The sequence below is a fragment of the Mesoplodon mirus genome (assembly GCF_964341445.2).
Source record: "Mesoplodon mirus genome assembly, chromosome: 11".
In the NCBI taxonomy this organism is placed as follows: Eukaryota; Metazoa; Chordata; class Mammalia; order Artiodactyla; family Ziphiidae; genus Mesoplodon; species Mesoplodon mirus.
Genome location: NC_138987.1, coordinates 38,559,170 through 38,577,648, shown reverse-complemented (window position 1 = coordinate 38,577,648; position 18,479 = coordinate 38,559,170). Strand labels below are relative to the sequence as shown.

General features: G+C 54.9%; 1 protein-coding gene across 1 annotated transcript in view; it reads right to left on the bottom strand.

Moving 5' to 3' along the window:
* Positions 1-92: 92 nt before the first annotated feature.
* Positions 93-18,479, bottom strand: part of ACO2 (aconitase 2) — a 53,297-nt gene continuing 34,910 nt past the window's right edge. The window contains exons 4-18 of the mRNA XM_082636165.1: positions 16,316-16,408; positions 12,310-12,468; positions 11,938-12,088; positions 10,495-10,599; positions 9,453-9,544; positions 8,297-8,402; positions 5,790-5,947; positions 5,507-5,580; positions 4,869-4,980; positions 3,854-3,976; positions 3,466-3,621; positions 2,356-2,547; positions 1,763-1,895; positions 1,140-1,261; positions 93-640 (exon numbers count right to left, since the gene is read on the bottom strand). Of these exons, the coding sequence (XP_082492291.1) occupies positions 503-640; positions 1,140-1,261; positions 1,763-1,895; positions 2,356-2,547; positions 3,466-3,621; positions 3,854-3,976; positions 4,869-4,980; positions 5,507-5,580; positions 5,790-5,947; positions 8,297-8,402; positions 9,453-9,544; positions 10,495-10,599; positions 11,938-12,088; positions 12,310-12,468; positions 16,316-16,408 (1,914 nt within the window). The 3' untranslated portion in view covers positions 93-502. The remainder of the gene's footprint in view (positions 641-1,139; positions 1,262-1,762; positions 1,896-2,355; positions 2,548-3,465; positions 3,622-3,853; positions 3,977-4,868; positions 4,981-5,506; positions 5,581-5,789; positions 5,948-8,296; positions 8,403-9,452; positions 9,545-10,494; positions 10,600-11,937; positions 12,089-12,309; positions 12,469-16,315; positions 16,409-18,479) is intronic.

The window sequence follows — 18,479 nt, the reverse complement described above, 5'->3', positions numbered from 1 at the left end:
TGGCTGTCGGCGTCCACTGACTCTGGCTGTGAAGGACCCCCTGCCCCACAGGCTGGAGTTGGTAACAGCACAGACACCACCACTCACAAAGGAACACTCACTGAATCTGGATTCTTATTTTCCTTAGAAGAGCAAAAGGATCTTTCAAACCCTTCAGCCACCAGTGAAATGATCATGCAGGAGAAAAACTTTAGATGGGAGTCTGTCATTAAAAATAAATACAGTTGCCCAAAGCTGCTCAAGATCTGAATCAAACTAAAAACAGGAAGGTGGGGGGTTGATACGTTATTTTAAGAACCTCCCCACCCCCACCTGTGGGTCATGGGTCACTCCATGGGCGGAGGGAAGAGAGAGCAGGAGGCCTGGCCACACCATCTCGGTGGTGAGCGAAGCCACGGCTGGATGGGATCAGATCCGGTCCTGGTGATGCAGAACTGCACTCGTGACACCGGAGCTGGGTCCGAGGAGCAGGGCGGGCGGGCGCTGGTGGCAGAGCACGACCTTACTTCTGCTGCAGCTCCTTCATTCTGTTCAGAGCACTGCCAGCGCGGAACCACTCGATCTGGGTCTCGTTGAAGGTGTGGTTCAGGAGGATGGTCTCCTGGGTCCCATTGGGGTGCTTGATGATGCATTTCAGGGGCTGGGAGGAGGAGGAGGGAGGCAGGTGTGGGTGGACTGGCTCTTGGGAACACGGCCCTCGGTTCTGGTAGAGGGTCAGGAGAGTGGGTCACTGCTCTGGGGCCTTGGGGCCAGCAAGGCGAACCAAATACTAGGCCAGGTCTGGGCCTCGGTGGCCATGGTAAGACCTAGATGGCTTAACTCCTGGGGCCAAGAGGGTCCCGCCAGGCGTGGGCTGTTGGCCTCTGAGTGCCAAGCCTGGGCTACTGAGTGGACAGTAGGAGGGCTTGAGCTGGCTCTACCCTCATCTCTGGGAAGGCATTTCCTTCCCTTTCCAGGGGGGTTACCTGGAGAATGTAGGGGCCCTTCTGGCTGGAACAGAGGCTCATGGGAGGAGGTGCAGGTGGGGCCAGGTGTAGAAGGAGGGGAACCAAGGTGGCTGCCCCTCCATTCCCCTCCCCTCTTAGGAGGGCCTTGGGGGAAATGGGCTGGCTGGTCCACCTCCTTCCCTGGTCCCCTACCTTGCCAGGGGCAAAGTCCTTCAGGCCCTGGATGGTCAGCTTGTCCACAGGGTGAATCTTGTTGTAGTCGGCTGGGTCAGCGAAGGTGAGGGGCAGCAGACCCTGCTTCTTCAGGTTGGTTTCTAGAAGGCAGAGGGCACACTCAGTCCATACGTGGCAGGTTCCTTTTGTGAGGAACCTCCCCAACCAAGTCTAGTTAAGGCTCTGGGAGGGACACCCCTAGTCCTACCACATGGGGACAAACCTGGGGCATCGACTACGAGGACCAAGTTGGCGGCACTCCCAGTGACGTGGGGCCCTATGCAAGCGTGCTTTGGTGCCTGTGTTTCCTGAGGCCTCTGACAATCAGAGACAATCCTTTGACCACGTGCCCTGGATTTCAACTGCTACAAGTTTGGAAGCAAGACCAGTATATGCTGGAGATGGGAAGCTGTGAGTGTCAGAATCCACACAAATCTGAAGGGGCAGAGGCTGGAGGCTGGTGATGGTGGGAAAACGAGCTGCCGACACGCCCTAGGACCCAGGCACGTGGCTCCAGGCCCCACTGGGCCACTGGCAGGTTGGGTGACCTTGGGCTGCCAGCGAGGGGAGGTGGATGGGGCTGGGATGGGGCTTCAGCTCACCGTGGATCCTGGCGAAGCTCTTGGTGATGATGGCCCGGCCCCCGAGGTGGCGAGGCTCCAGTGCCGCGTGCTCCCGGCTCGAGCCCTCGCCGTAGTTCTCATCTCCGATCACCACCCACCGGATGCCATGTGCCTGTCAGGAAAGTAAGGAGCGAGTTTATGAGGGAGAGGAGGGCACTGGCCCCCCTCCTGTACAGTCCTCAGGCTTCCTAAGGCTCACAGGTCAAGGAGCTAGAGAGTCCCCTCCTAACCTGCTCCCCCAGGACAGGTGAAGTTAGAGGTGAATCCGGCCCAAACCAGGCCCTGGAAAGACATGTGATGAGACACGGGCCTTGGCTGTCCGCGGTGGGCCTGGGAAGGTGCGACCTCCCCATCAGTGCTCAGCCTGGAGGCAGATGTGAGTGGGGGGCACAGTGTCGGGGAAAGCCCAGGGCAGTGGGGGTGACAGACATGGGACTGCCTCTGTGGCACTGGGACACTATTCAACTGCAGAGTTGCTGGTGTGGACTCCCCCCCGTCCCTGAACCACCCATCGCCCCACGCAGCCACCAGCAGGTGCCAGAGGACCCCCATCCCCACCCCCACCAACCCACCTTGTAGTAGCGGGCAGTGTCAGGGACGGGACCAAACTCCTGGGTGACGGCATTGCGCACGGAGTTGGCCTTGCCATTTTCGATGTTGACAGCACCGATGAGCAGATTATTGGAGATGTTGTCCAGGTGCCCACGGAACTTGAGCCAGGGGCCAGCAGCCGAGATGTGGTCAGTGGTACACTTCCCTTTGACCTGGGGTGGGTGAGCAGAGAGAACAGAGGTCGTGGCAGGGCCTCTGAGTGGCAGATGAAGGGAGAGGCCCTCTCGAGGCAGGCAGCGGGACCCGGGGATGGGGACACGAGAAGGATGTCGCGCTGTGACAGAGGGTCTACAGTTTTGGTGTCACCACTCTGGCCAAGAGGGCTTAGGCAAGGCTGTCACCCACCCCTCAGAGCGGGTAGAGGAGGCTGGACATGGAGGACACGTATGTCTGCTCACTCGCCCTTTAGACCTAGGCCCCCAGGTAGGAGATGCCCAGGCTGGAAGACCAGCTACAGATCTCATGCCAGACACAAGAGAGGAGCCCAGGGATGTGCCTGGGTTCTGGCTAGTGACTGATCAGTTTCATCTACCACGTGGGCCTAATATTGGCTGTGACACTGCCTAGAGACCCCACAGTTAACAGCAGAATGCACGTGTGACATGGGTCTGAGGCCTCTGGCTGTACCACAAGAGCCTGTCTGCTCAGCTCCCAAACACAGGCCATACCCCCGATGCTCAACTGTGGGAACAGAGGAAATGACGTCTTCCGGAGCTTGTCTGGTCAAGCCAGACGTGTGGAGGCCTGGCTGTGCAGGGTCACATGTGCCCATCTTGCCCTCCCTGTGCTGCATTCACTACCCACACCCACTGGAGGTGGCCCTCACCAGCTGGAGCAGGATTGCTGAGGGCCTCAGACAGCAGCTGGCCAGACTCAGTTCTGCCCGGCACGGGGCAGTGGAAGAGGGGACACTCCTCTGCAGCCAAACCTCCCTTCCTGCCCCCACCCTAACCTTGACTGTGTCCTCCATCAGGGTCCATGGGAGAATGCGTGGTTTCATGGCCCTTCCTACCAATCAAGGGAGGATGCCCTGGCAGCAGGGCTGTCCTCCCTGTCCCCACGCCTCTGACCTTGATGAGGATTTGCAGGTCCTCCAGGTCTTTGCCGTCCCACTTGTCAAAAGGCTCCAGGAGCTGCAGACGCTGGCTGGTGGGACTCACATCCACCCGCTGCCCGCTGCTGTCCTTAGGGGGGTGCTGGTAGGTGTCCTGTCCAGGATCGAACTCCTGCAGCAGGGGACAGGGCACATTGGGTGCCAACCCCTCAGCCCCCATTTGGAAAGGCTCTCACGGAAGGCAAGCTCCCCCGAGCACCAAGCCGCTCTCTCCCGGTGAACACGGCCGCTTCACAATCAGTGAGCGTCCCTCCTGGGCAGGAAGTGTCTCAGCCACACAGTGGCCCTGAGGCCCAGGCCTAGGCGGGCGTGCAGGACACGCGGCAGTGGTGGTGCCTGCTCACCGCTTGGGGAAGCTCATCTGCGTCTGGAGCCTCCAGCTTGAACTTCTTGCCATCCTTGCCCGTCAGGAAGTCAGTATCTGGGTTGAACTTGAGGGTGCCAGCAATGGCCAGGGCTGTGACAATCTGCAATGGAGGCGGCCAGTCTGTCAGTTAGCACCAAACTCCACTCCCGTTCCTCCACCTCAGCAGAGACCAAAACTGAGATGGAGCCCAGGAAATTTCCAGATTCTCCACAGACCACTCTTCCCCTCAGAGGTGGGAGCTGCAGGACTCTCCCTGGGACCAGGGCCACTGGGCCTGCAGGGGACTCATGAACCCAAGGGTAATCTGGCCTCTACCACCCCCACTGGGGCCTGACCTCAGAGCCCCCTCGACCAGGGTCAGTGCTGGACCCAGAGGCCAGAAATGCGGCTGCAATGAAAATGTTCCTTAATGGGCACTGCAAACGTGGAAAGGGCCATTTCTTCACAAAAGTATTTCTGGAACACTCATTTAAAAAACCAAGTTACAAAAGACTGGCCAGGTGCGGACAACCACTAAGTGCCCGGAGCACGCGGCTCAGTGGCTGTTCACCGTGACAGCGCGGCCTCCCTCCCGGCTCAGGGACAGTGCGAGCATCCCCTGCGCTGCTCCTGGGCTGCCGACAGGACCCTGGGGCACAGAGGAGGGGAGTGACAGGGCCAAGCCCATAGCGCTGGGTGGAGGTGGGCTGCCTTCTGTCCCCGGTGGTGATGCCAAAGCCCTGCTCACCATCGCAACTGTGCTAAATGAGACCTCAGGCTCCTGGGACTGAGCGGAGCCAGGTGGGGGGCACCAAGGGAGCTTGATGCCTGGGGCCAGCAAGGTGTATGGCTCTTGGTTTCTGCCCTGACAATCCCTTGCCCTGTGATGCCAAGCCTCCCTCAGCAGCCCTGTGGGGTCAGACAGCCTTCCCCAGTGCCCCTACTCCCCTGACCGGCCAGCAGCAGGGCCCCGAGGCCGTCCCAGGTTAGGGCTGGGCCTGGCAGAGTCTCACCTCAGGGGATGTGACGAAGGCATGGGTCTCGGGGTTCGCATCATTGCGGCCTGTGAAGTTCCTGTTGTAGGAGGTGACGATGGTGTTCTTCTCCCCCTTCTTGATGTCCTTTCTGCCAGGTCAGAGGGGACAGAGTTAGGGATGTCTGGCCTTGTCACCTGGCCCATCCTGCCTAGCTCATGGCAGAGGAGGGGGAACTGGAAAGACCCTGAAAGGGTCACCTCCTCCCAGAACTCACACACAGAGCAAGAGGGTACCTCAGGCATCACTGAGGTTTGCTTGAGACCACACGTAAGACAGAGGCCAGACCAAGGCCAGAGTTTCCTGACCCGAGCACTGCTTCCTTCAAGAGGCTGCATCAGAGGTCACCACTGTGTGCATTACGATGAGGCCCCCCTGGCTTCTTCCTGCCACCCCAGGCTCTGTCCAAGTGGCCACTCAGTGCTGCTGGGGGCTCTTCCCTCTTTACTTCCAGCCCAACCCTCCAGTCCTTCCTGGAAAAGTCTTCTAATGTGCAACAGCCCCAAAGCTAGAGGCCCTGGGCTGAGAGTTTTCACTTCAATAACATCTCCCCTCAACATCTGCGGCTCTGTATCCCAGGACATCAAGGGCCATTCTATCAAAATCATGCTTCTCACCTGTCCCACTGGCCAATGCAGGGGCCACAGGCATTGGCCAGGACGATGCCACCCACGTCCCTCAGGATCTGTGCCTGCAGCAGGGACAGAGGACAGGGAGTGGTCAGGGGCAGGCTGGCAGCTGATGGGAAAGGGTGGTTCAGCAGCCTGAGGGATGAAGATCTGATGCGAACCCTGGGGCCTGTACCAGCCCCTACCTACAAGGCTGAGGTTGGTTCTGCCCTAAAGCCACGTTACTCAGCAGTGGGGTTGGGGAGCCGGGGCGGGATGCGTGGGCACTCACGTAGCCGTCCCGCTCAATGGTGGCGCGGATCTGCTCAGAGCCTGGCGTGATGGTGAACTGGGACTTGCACTTGAGTCCATGAGCCAGCGCCTGCTTGGCCACAGCAGCTGAGCGCCCCATGTCCTCGTAGCTGGAGTTGGTACAGCTGCCGATCAGACCTGGTGCATCATAGGTGGTGAGGCCGGGAGTCAGGAAGAGAGAGTGACCAGAGCTCTCCACCTGACCGCAAATGAGCCAGGTCTGGTCAAGAGTTCACCAGCTCTGCTTCCAACAGAGACATGTTGGAAGCAGACTACCTAGCTGTTTAAGAGTAAAGGATAAGCTCCTCTTGACGCAGCCATTTAAGAGAAGATGTGGCCAGTGAACACGACACTGAACACGCGTGGAAGCAGTACAAGCCACTCTTACAGTAATACAGTCTGCATGTGTATGCACATCAGCAGGCCCACACTGAAACACTTACATGACTGCTGCTGGGTGAGGGCCTATAGGCCAATTTTCTTCTCTTATACTTTGTAGTATTCTCTGGCTTTCTAGTTGGTTTATAATCAGGGGAAAAATAATTCTTTTTAAAAAGTCTATCGTAGTGGGCTTCCCTGGTAGTGGTTAAGAATCCGCCTGCCGGGCCTCCCTGGTGGCGCAGTGGTTGAGAGTCCGCCTGCCGATGCAGGGGATACGGGTTCGTGCCCCGGTCTGGGAGGATCCCATATGCCGCGGAGCGGCTGGGCCCGTGAGCCATGGCCGCTGGGCCTGCGCGTCCGGAGCCTGTGCTCCGCAACGGGAGAGGCCACAACAGTGAGAGGCCCGCATACCGCAAAAAGAAAAAAAAAAAAAAAAAAAAAGAATCCGCCTGCCAATGCAGGGGACACGGGTTCGAGCCCTGGTCCGGGAAGATTCCATATGCCGCGGAGCAACTAAGCCCGTGTGCCACAACTACTGAGCCTGCGCTCTACAGCCCACGAGCCACAACTACTGAAGCCCGCATGCTACAACTACTAAGGCCCACGCACCTAGAGCCCGTGCTCCACAACGAGAAGCCACTGCAATGAGAAGCCCGCGCACCACAACGAAGAGTAGCCCCTGCTCACCGCAACTAGAGAAAGCCCGCACACAGCAACAAAGACTCAACACAGCCAAATAAGTAAATTAATTAAATAAATAAATCAGAAAAAGGAAAGTCTATCACAGTTATTCAAGTTATTCAGTTATTCAAGAAGTCAAAGACTGGATGACATCACATTGTCTATAGACAGAGACAGTCTCTCTCACCAGCTCAGCAATTTAGTTTCTAATTTTAAGCCACCCAAGATTTGTTTTTATTACTTCAACTCCTAAGGCTGAACATATTGTACAGCACTTCATGCCAGGCACCATTGAAAGCTCTTGCCACACATTAACTCGTCCCACTTCCCGGCAATTTTAGCGGGTAAGTACAGTATCACCCTCGTTTTACACCTGGGGAACCGAGGCATAGGAGGTGAAGAGATTTGCTCTCAGTCACCCAGCTGTGAAGTGGCAGAGTCAGATTCATACCCAGGCCACCTGGGTTCATGTGCTTCACAGCCACACTAAACTGTGACAACAGTGATACCATGCCAGTGTGTCCGTATATGTAAAGCATGTAAAGTAAAATCACTCGTCATGGTTGGTAAGAGGAAGTGTTTGTAAAACAGAAAATTACACACATCAGTATGTGCATGTACACAGAAATACAGTATTCCTGTCGAGATTCTAGAGCTGGTTCTGGCTGAGGGTGGAGATTAGGGGTGTTTTAAAATTCTTATTATTTGTCAATATTCTCTACACTGATATATATTTCTCTTTTTTTTTAGGTTCCATATATATGTGTTAACACATGGTATTTGTTTTTCTCCTTCTGACTTACTTCACTCTGTATGACAGACTCTATGAAGATTTTCTTGATGTGGACAATTTTTGAAGTCTTTACTGAATTTGTTACAATACTGCTTCTGTTTTATGTTTTATTTTGTTTTGTTTTGTTTTGTTTTTCCCCTTTTGCGGCACGCGGGCCTCACTGTTGTGGCCTCTCCCATTGCAGAGCACAGGCTCTGGACGCGCAGGCCCAGTGGCCATGGCTCACGGGCCCAGCCGCTCCGCGGCATGTGGGATCTTTCCAGACCGGGGCACGAACCCATGCCCCCTGCATCGGCAGGTGGACTCCCAACCACTGCGCCACCAGGGAAGCCCCCATGTTTTGTTTTTTTTGGCCGCGAGACACGTGGGATCTTAGCTCTCCAACCAGGGATCGGACCTGCACCCTCTGCACTGGAAGGTGAAGTCTTAACCACTGGACCAGCAGGAAATCCTCTATTTCTTTTATACCAAGAAAAAGTAATTTCCTTAAAAAGCCATAAGAAAAAAACCAACTACTTCAGAAAGTGCCTGGTCCATTCAGGAAGGGCCCCGCGGTAAGCACAGGCCACAGCCCACAGCCCACAGCCCTGGGTGGACTGCTGGCCCTGAGGTGGGGGGCAGGGGTGGCTCACCTACTCGGATGTCCAGGGGCCACCCCTCCTTCTCTGCCACACTGCCCACTTCTGCCACAGGGTGAGCCAGGTCAGGGGTGAAGGGCCCATTGATGTGCGGCTTCAGCTGAGGAAGAAAAGGCACGGGGAGGGAACCCAGCTTGGCGCGTGGACAGCCTCTCTTCTTCAGAGGCGGCCTCACTCCCGCTCACCAAGTCACGGTGGGCCTGGGAGGCCAACTACTGTTCTCACGGCTCACACCTCAACCCAGGAAACGCCCAAGCAACAGGCACCGTATGTGCTGCAGCTCCTGAGATCTCTCCAACCCCACAAGGCTCGTCATCTCCAGCCTGCAGACGGCAGAGCGCCTGCCTTGCCCAAGGTCACATAGCTCGGCGATAGCAGAGGCATGGGATGAATCAAGGTTGCCAGCTTCCTAAGCCCATTACCTCCCATACTATGGTGCTTCTGGAATCTTAAGGCCAGATGCTTTACATGTGACGATACTTATCAATCAACGTGAAGCACTTAACGAAGTGCCTGGCACACAGTAAGCACTCAATAAATGTCAGCAACTGTTATTACATAGATTAGCTCATTCAGTTCCCATGACTGCCTCGGGTTTCACACACCGTGAAGTGAGGCCCACAGTGCTTGAGTAACTTGCCCAAGGTCACAGTAAGCCTAAGTGGCAGAGTCAAGATGTGAACTCATGCAGGTTGGCTTCAGGGCCTAAACCCTTGGCTGCTGTGCTCTGCTGCTTCTGCTCCTCCAGACTGCCCTTTCTCTGGCCTTCCAAACGCCACCCTGGCCTACAGGTCTCAGGGTGCCAGGCTCAGGCTTGGGAATCTTGGGCTTTGCCCTCTGAACTCTCACAACTCTAGGGCAAAATCTTGGCTTCTCCTAAAGCTGAGGTGGGGGCCAACTGAACGTTTCTGAATCACCAGCCATAGCCACCTCCACTCTCCCCTTGGCCATACAGCCTTCCTGCTGCCCCTACCACCCCACTGATTCAGGCAGCAGTTTGCAGGGACACTGGGGAACCAAAAGCCCAAGAGCCCTGCTGGGTGTGCAGCCAGAGACCTGCTCTGGCTCTCCCCAGGGCCCACCAGAAGTCCCCAGACGGGGCCTGAACCCCCCACCCTCAGAAATTCCTGGAACCAGCTCCCTTCCTCACCTCGCTGAGGTTAATTTCAATCAGTTGGTCATAATGGCAGCCAGTGTCAGGTACCAAGTGATCCTTGAATTCATCAGCAAGGTTGGCAATGTCTGAAATCAACATAGGAGGGAGACTGAAGCATGTAAAACAGAAATTGGCCATGAGACTCCATCCATCCATCTATCCATCCACCCACCCACCCATCCATCCATATGAACCAGTTACCAGGCACCTGTCAAACACCAGGGCCTGGACACTGACTGGGCAAACAAAGGAACAAAACAAACAGCACAGGACACAGTTCCTGCCCTCAAGGAGCTCACGTCTAGCGAAGGAGCTATCAGTGAGCCGGAAGTCACAACATAATACAACAGAGGCAAGCAGGAACATGGGGACACAGGGGAGAAGTAGTGACTGAGGCTCAGAGTCAGGGAAGGCTTCCTGGAGATGAGAAGCACTGACTTTTTAAAGAAGGAGAAGTTACTTGATAATAAAAGCGAGGGAAGGGCCTTTCAGGTAGGACTCTGTGTGCGGAGAGCTTGGGAACAAAGTGAGAAACTCCCCGCCAGGCCCCTGGCCTCTGGCTCCACCAATCACCCTCGCTCACCTCCCTTCAGAGGCTCCAACAATTCCTCCCCCAGGACCCATTTCCAACTCTGGGTTTCAAAGAAGCCAAGCTAGAACCTCAGGGAAGTTGCTGAGGGAGGCCTACAAAGTGGTTCTTGTTCCAGACGTTTTTCCTCCTCCCCCTGCTAGGAGAGGAATTACAAACAGAAGCAGATCCATGTCATTTCCAGAGCCTCCCACAGAGGGCACCAGGGACCAGGCCAAGAAGAACCGGAATTCAAACACCCTTTCAGGGGAAACTAAATTCCAATCCTGAGGCAGGGATATCTCACACTTAGATGCCAGACCCATTGAGAAGCTGATGCGAGCTACAGACACCCCACTCAGGAACAGTAACACACATAACCTCTCACAGACCGTCAGAGGCTTCTCAGAGCCTCTGAAGCCAGTCCAGAGACACCAGGCTTAGGACTTAGGACGCCCACTGGCTCACCTGTCCGGCCTGTCTTGCTCAGGTACTTCTTCATCCTGTGGTTGTATGGAAACACCGAAGTGGTGGCCCCAATTTCTGCACCCATGTTGCAGATTGTCGCCATGCCTGTAGAGAAACAGAGCCCGCGGGGCTGGCTGTGCAGCTAGGCGAGGGTCCCCCACACCTGCTAGAGGTGCACACACGTCTTCACACTGGGGAGCTGGCATCATTTCTTCCCTCACTCTCACTGCCCCTGTGGCCCAGGGTTAAAATGAGGCCCAGTGAAGAGAGGCCACGGGGCCAGAGCTCAGTGTCCCGGCTCTCAGGGTGGCTGCTGGGTAGAGTGAAGGGGACACAAGATTCAGCTCCTACAAGCCAAGTTCCAGTTCTAGGCCTGGCTGTCCCGCTCAGCAGACTAGACAGCCCCCATGTAATGAACGCTGACCTGGCCAGACCACCCAGTTGTTACTGTGTCCATTTGCAGGTGAGGGAACTGGCTCAGAGAGGCCCAAGGTCATGCCACAGAGCAAATGCGGCGTGGCCTGCAGGTCTTGGTCTGACTGCCTGGTGTGCAGGCCTGCACTGTTTCAGCTACAACACGGTGGAAATGTTTCTGGGTCCGCAGTTTTCCAGCAATAAGACTGGAATGACGTCCACTGCCTGGACCACAGACCGCCCACAGAACTGGAGAGGCTACAGATGCCCTGACTGCTATCAGGACTCCAGCCTCATGGGGTTGCTGGGACATGGGTCTGGGCTTGTTGCCAACTTCCTAACTGAGCTGTCCAACAGTAGTAAGGGCTACTTGTAAGAGTGAGCCCCGCATCACTGGAGGGACGCAAGGGCCAGCTGAACTGTAGCTCTGTGGGGCTGCTGTGGAGCTGAGGCAGGCCCCTAGGGAAGTCTGGACTGAACCATCTCTAACGTTCATTCCAAGTCTACCTGGATTTCCGAGGGCCCAGGCATTGGGGCCAGATCACCAGGAGTGATGAGTAGGAAGGGGCTGGCTCCCACCTGGTCTTGGAGACTAGCAGGTGACAGTCTCTAATCCAAAGGAAGAGAGTGAGGTTCTAACTCCAGCCAAGGGAAGATGTGAGAATGCGGCTGCTTTGAGACAGAAGCCCTGGCTCTGATTCCCCTTCCCACCACCACCTCCACCCTCTGTAGGTTCTTCTTCTGGATCACCCAAGGCAGCCCAGGCCCAGCCAAGTTGGCTCAGCCCCTAAATCTGTGTGGCCACAGGGAAGTTACCTGCCGTCCTTGAGGGGCCCCAGTCTCCCGTTTAATGAGGGACCTGGACTAGACAATGAGGTCTCCCCTCGACCTCTAAGTGTCCATCCCAAGTCCCCAAATTGACTGGACAGATCCTCAGGGGAAGGCCATTCACTGCTTCTACGGCTCAACTACAGGCCCCATTGGGCCCAGCACAGGCTGAGAGCCATGCCACGTGGCTGCCTTCCTCACCAGTGCAGGAGATGGAGTCTACGCCAGGCCCGTGGTACTCCACAATCGCGCCCGTGCCGCCTTTTACTGTGAGGATGCCCGCCACCTTTAGGATCACATCTTTGGGTGAGGTCCAACCGGAGAGTGAGCCTGTCAGCTTCACGCCAATCACCTGAGTAGGTGGGGCAAGGAAGAAGTGACAGGCCTGTGTATCATGTGCCGTGTTCCACCCAGGAATCTACCTGCTGGAATTCAGCTTATTTATCCCTGCCTCCTTCCCAAAGAGATCTGAGCCTGACCTATTCTCTCATCCCTTTCGGGTCCCACATCTATTCACCCCCACCAACCACCCCTCTGCTGTCACCCCGAAATAAGCCCTTCCCTACCCCTCACCTTGGGGCACTTCAGCTCCCAGGGGATCCCAGCCATGACGTCCACTGCATCAGCGCCCCCAACTCCAATGCAGATGCCCCCTAGGCCACCACCATTGGGGGTGTGGGAATCAGTGCCGATGAGAAGAACCCCAGGGTATGCATAGTTTTCCAGAATGATCTGAAAAAGAATACAAGATCTTAAGCTTAAAAGCCCTCAGGAGAGAATGGAGGTAGGGCTCCAAAGGGGTCTGCAAAACTGCCCCCTACCGACACTGGGCCACTGGGCCATTCCCAGGCACCCCCTCCAGGATGGGGCCTCTCCAGTGTGGCCTGGACGAGCCAGAGACCTGGGAGACCGGCGGCCTGGGCTCACAAACTGCTCTGACAGTTCCTGACTGTATGACTTGGGCTTGTCAGTGCCTCTCCGCACCTCAGTTTCCTCATTTGTTAAGAACGGCCACACCACCTCGACTCCAGGATTGTGGCGAGAACCAGATGAACTGGGTACAAGGGTGTGTCGTGTGACAGGCCTGGGGGCAAGTGCTGCCCCCTGAAAGGTGCTCTCCTACGACACGCCCTGCCTCACGTGGTGGACACGTGGAGTGTGCTTATCTGGCTTCTCAAGAGGGCAGACAACCTTTCATGGCCTGGCTCCAGCACCCACAAGGAAGTACCAGGGAGCCTACGGGAGCACAGGCCAGGAGTTTTTCCACCACTGAACTAAAAAGAAGTATAGACAACGCCTCCCTAGCCTCAGTGGCCTGGAGGTGGCTCTGAGAACAGAAGCGACTTGCTTAAGGAAGAGGATGACTTGCCGCATTACCTCTCCAAGTTCAGTGTTCCCTTCGTCCAGGCTAGGAGCTGGCGGTGAGCATTTCTCCCCAGGATATTTAAAGGAGCTACAGGGGCAGCTACCCCAGTGCAGCCCCACCCACCTTCCTGACAGCTGAGGTGCTGGACACGCTGAGGCTGCAGCGGGGCTGCCTGAGGAAACTGCGGCCAAAGGGCCACGCCTGGGTCTGCGGTCTGGCCCTACCACCTACCAGTAGTCACTTCACCCCTCCAAGCCTCAGTTTCCCATCTGTAAAAAGTAGCTGATAACAGTGGCCCCCTCACTGGATCATTGTGAGCACTTGATAGGAACATGTCCGTCAAGCTGTAATAATGCCTGAGAGAGGCATTATTTTTATTTATTATTTGGCAGCAAGATCCTTCACCTGAGGTTCTGCTGCTCACTGTCAGAGGCAATTATGGCCCAACCCACACATAGGGATGCTGGGGAGGATAAATGAGATCAGAGATGGGAAAGGCTCTATGAACTGTCAGGACTGACGGAATGTGTCCCCAGAATATTACAGAAACCCCAGGGCCTCTGCCTCAGGCTAGGCATCTGCTCAGCAGACTCAGCAAGGGTCAAGGGGTCTCGCCTCCTGGGAACACAGAAAGTTAGAAGACCTGGTTCCTTCTCCAGAAACGAGGCAGCTGGCTGGGAGAATAGGCCAACACAGAAGAAATCCCTAACAAAAAACAACTGTTGGAGAGAATGCCGTTTAACTGCTTCATTTCTCCAGCCCTCCTTTTCCTCGGCCACATACAAAGACTTAAAACTAGTTAATCTCTAAAGCTCCTCAAGGTTGTGAAAGTCTGATCCATGAAGACCAGATACACAGAATTCAGTGTGGTCACACCATGTAGACTGTCAGTGTGGTCCATGTCCAGAAGGGAGTGGTCAGTGCAGACCCAAGGACTGCAGAAAGCATCACAAAGAAGCTGGTTGTGACAGTGACCTCAGTGGTCGGCTGCATACGGTTAGGCAGACGGGGGTGTGGTGGAGAAGTGTATTTTTAGGCTGGACTAACATCTAGAACATAAAACTAGAAATTCAGCCATCTATCTGCATGACACACGTACACTGAGGACCTATTCTACACTGACCTGGCACCAGGCCCAGAGCTAGAGAGGAATAAATAAGCCATAGTCCCTGTCCCCACAGGGCACACTCAGCACACACTGTGGCCGTAACGTGAAGGGTCCCACACAGGATCACAAGATCCCCAATGCTGGGGACCAGAGGGCCAGGACTTCAGAGGGGACCAGAAAGCAGAACTGCGGAGGAGGAAGGGTCTGCCAGGGGACTCAAGGCAGAGGGAAAGGGATTAAGATTTAATCTGGACATGGCAGATTAAAGCTGCCTACTGTCAAGGGGGAGAGGAAAGAAAAGCTGCACAGAGATCACATGACTCCTGGGAACTTTCTTTCTAAAGAAATCTATCAGGCTGTACACTTAGCTGGTGGCCAGTGGCAGGTGTGAGCTGCCATCACTCACGACCCCGAACTTTGGCCCAGAAGCTGCCAAAATGGCCTCGGCATTTGTACTAAGGTGGAATGGAGGACACTTGGATTGGGGTCCCCTTGACGACAAAAGGTCAAGGTTGGGTCCACCTGACTCCCTCGCCCTGCTGCTGAGAGAGGCTTTCTGGCCCCTGCAGACCAATGTGACATGCCATACACGGGGAGCCCCTTCCTGGCAAGGGCGATGGTTTGAAAGGGCAGAGCAGTGATCTGTGGCTCTGGTTTCAGAGTGGGGCAGTGCTGGGAACCCATGCAGGGTCGCATTACAGCCTGACTCAGCTCATCTTGAAGGAAGGCCTGGAAGTGAGCCCTGGGATGGAGGTGGGGAGAAAGGTCACCTTGAGAAGGTACAAAGAGGCAGGTTTCACATACAAGATGGATGGTAAACGGACACAAACCGGCACACACCCCACAAACCAGTCAGAAGCCCTGAACAGACACCTTTGATGAAAGCTAATCACCCATCTCCCCAGAAACACACACACACAGACAGACAGACACACACACACACACACACCCCCCACTCCACCCCCCGATAGACAGAACTGCCTATCAAGAGAAAATCCATCCTTGGGGAGACCCCAGGAGAACTCCTGACTGATGTGGCCATGTGACCTTTGGCCCCTCCATCCTCCAGGACACCCGCAATGGGCTAAAAGGCTCCAAGGAGCACTCTGTGCACTGAGAGCGGGAGAGTTCCCGGTGTGACGGGAGACCGGGAAGCAGCACAGCAGCGTGGAGCACTGGCTCCAGGGCCAGGCTGCCTGGATGCAAAGCCTGGCCCCACAATCAGCCAACTGGGTGCCCTGGGCAAGGAGATCAACTTCTCCGTGCCTCAGTTTCCTCATCTGTAAGGTGTGGACAATAAAACCACCAATCTCATAGGGTCACGGCGAGCACCCAGTAAGTTACTATCTGCAGAGTGCCTGGCACACGGAATGTGCTCATCAAGTGTTAGCTATCCACGCAACAAGGTATAACGCTTGTGGAAAAAAGCAAAACAAAAAACAATATAATACCATAATACTTAGAAGAAGGTGTAGCACAAAACATGTCAACATTAAAAAGCTGGTCAGAAGGGACTATTTTAATTTCTCACACGGAGAGGGAGAATGTATAACTTGACACAGTGAAAATTAATTTTAGGGACTTCCCTGGTGGCGCAGTGGTTAAGAATCCCCCTGCCAATGCAGGGGACATGGGTTTGAGCCCTGGTCTGGGAAGATCCCACGTGCCGCAGACCAACTAAGCCCGTGCACCACAACTACTGAGCCTGCGCTCTAGAGCCCATGAGCCACAACTACTGAGCCTGCATGCCATAACCACTGAAGCCTGTATGCCTAGAGCCCGTGCTCCGCAACAAGAGAAGCCACCGCAATGAGAAACCCGCACACTGCAATGAAGAGTAGCCCCGCTCACCACAACTAGAGAAAGCCTGCATGCAGCAATGAAGACCCAACTCGGCCAAAAAATAACTAATTAATTCATTAATTAATTTTGAAAAAAGAAAATTAAATTTAAAATGAAAGCGGAGGAGTCTAAGGGCTGATGAAAATGTCATCCAATTGCCCGCCTGAGCCCCAGGCTCCCACAGGCCTGGAGGTGTTCCCTGGTTCCCTAAGGGCAGCCCACTCCCCTGCCCACCCACAAAGGCAGGCCAGGCCCTGCTTTACCTGGTGAATGATTCCAGAGCCAGGCCTCCAAAAGCCCACGCCATACTTGGCACCTGCAGTTGCCAGGAAATTATACACTTCCTGGTTTATGTCCTATTGAGACAAATCAATAACCAGGGCATTAGTAACACAGTTTGCTCATGGTTTCCCCCCTCCCCCTCCCCTCCCCTCTGACTCTGAAATGCTGGCACTGTGAAGACAGGCCCTCTCCTGGAGGCCGTCTACAAATAATTCCAAAAGGGCTTGGATGCTGGCCCATAGTCTCAGCTGGCAGGCCCAGGAGAGAGACCAGGGAACAGAGACAAAGCCCAGTTCTGTGACACCTGGCCAGGGAGTGGGTCCAAAACAAATCCCTTCCCTGCCCTGGGTCTCAGTTTCCTTGTTTGTAGAAGGGTCCCTCTGGCACTCAAGTCCTCAGCCAAGGCCGGCAGTGAGGGGGAAGCACGGGACTACAGGACTAACTGGGACATGGTGTCGGGGAGGGGAACTGTCAAAGGGAAGCAGTGGGACAGAGTGGACAGCCCGGTCCCACCACGCCTCATGTTGGGTGTTGTTTCTCCACTGGAGCCTCGGATGCCTCGTCTGTAATCCTGGCTGACATTTACTGAATACCCACTACGGAAATGGCACCACGCAAAACATCCTCACAACCCAGGGGAAGTATTGTCACCAAGCCCATTTTACAGATGCAAAAACAGAAACTCAGAGGTGAAATAACTTGCTGGAGATCCCAGGGTTAAACAGAGGAGCCAGTGTTTGAACCGAGGCCTGTCCAACCACAGAGCTGAGGGCTACGTTGTAATAGAAATAAGGCTACCTCCCTTACAGAGACTACATCTCAGAACACCTAGACCACTGTCTGGCATGTGGTAGGTGCTCAACACTTGGTAATGTGTTTGATGGGCCCCAAATGAAAGACCGTCAAATGGACCATGTTCTGAACAAACAAAACAAAAAACAGGATGGTACCCACTATACCTATAATTCAGGGACAACTTCCTCGGGGGGAAGGGAAGGCTTCCCACCACATGGATGTGAGGCCAGAGTTTATCTGGAAGACATGGCATGTCCCTGGATAGGTGAGACCCCAGGGACTAAAGGGATGGGAACATAGTGGACAGCACAGAGCTGCAAAGGAGGAAGTAGGAATAGAGACCCGCTAGCCTCTGGGTGTGGGAGAGCCGCGCTCCAAGGCAGAGGAGGGACTCACTGTGGGTGCCGCTGGGCCCTCCATAAAACACTCTCAATACCGTGCAGCCCCCTTCATTTAAACTCCAGACCAACCATGCATCCTTCTGAGGGCCCGTGTAGTTCCCCCAAGTGAAAGAATGGCAGACAAAGAACTTAGGTCCCCACAGCGGTCTCTTTCTGATTAATAATTAATATATTGGGTTCTTCGTTTATAAATCAGTCACTTGTAAAATTGGTACCGAGGGCAGGAGGCAGCTGGTTGTGTGGATGCATTTGCTCGTGTGTCTGCATGTGGGAGAAGAGGCAGCGCAGTGGCCAGAGTGGTGTGGCAGAGTCTCGACCGGAACTCAGCCTAGATACCTCTCCAGTGGTCTGTGTGACCCTGGACAGGTCACTCTGCCTCTCTGAACTCCAACCAGAGGGACCCTTTGCAAATACATGTAAATCTGACCATATCCCTCTCCTGTGTAAACCCCTCAGCGACTCCTAGGAGGGCGCCCATAGTCCTCAAGGCCCTGCCTGTACCTGCCCCCACCCACCTCAGAGCTCCAGGCCCACAGGCCCCCTTCCAGCTCCACAAAAGTACCAGGTTTCTTCCTCCTCAAGGTCTTTAGGTCGTCTGTTCTGTCTAGAATGTTCTTGCTTATCTGTTCACGTCTCAGCTTACATGTTACATGCTCAAGAGAGGCTGTCCTTTCCCCGCCAAAGTCTAAATCAGACATCTTTCTTATACTTTCAGAGTTCCACACTCTCCCAAATTGGCAGTTACCAATTTGTGTGATTGTTTAGCTTCTGTCTCCCTACTGGACTCTAAGATCCATGAGGGCAGAAGGCAGAGCCCCTGTCTGTCATGTTCACACTGAGTCCCAGCACCTAGCACAGTGCCTGGCACATCATTAATGTTCAATGAACATTTGTTAAATAAATGAGGGAATGGGTCCTGAAATCCTATGATTCTGTGAATCTCACCTCC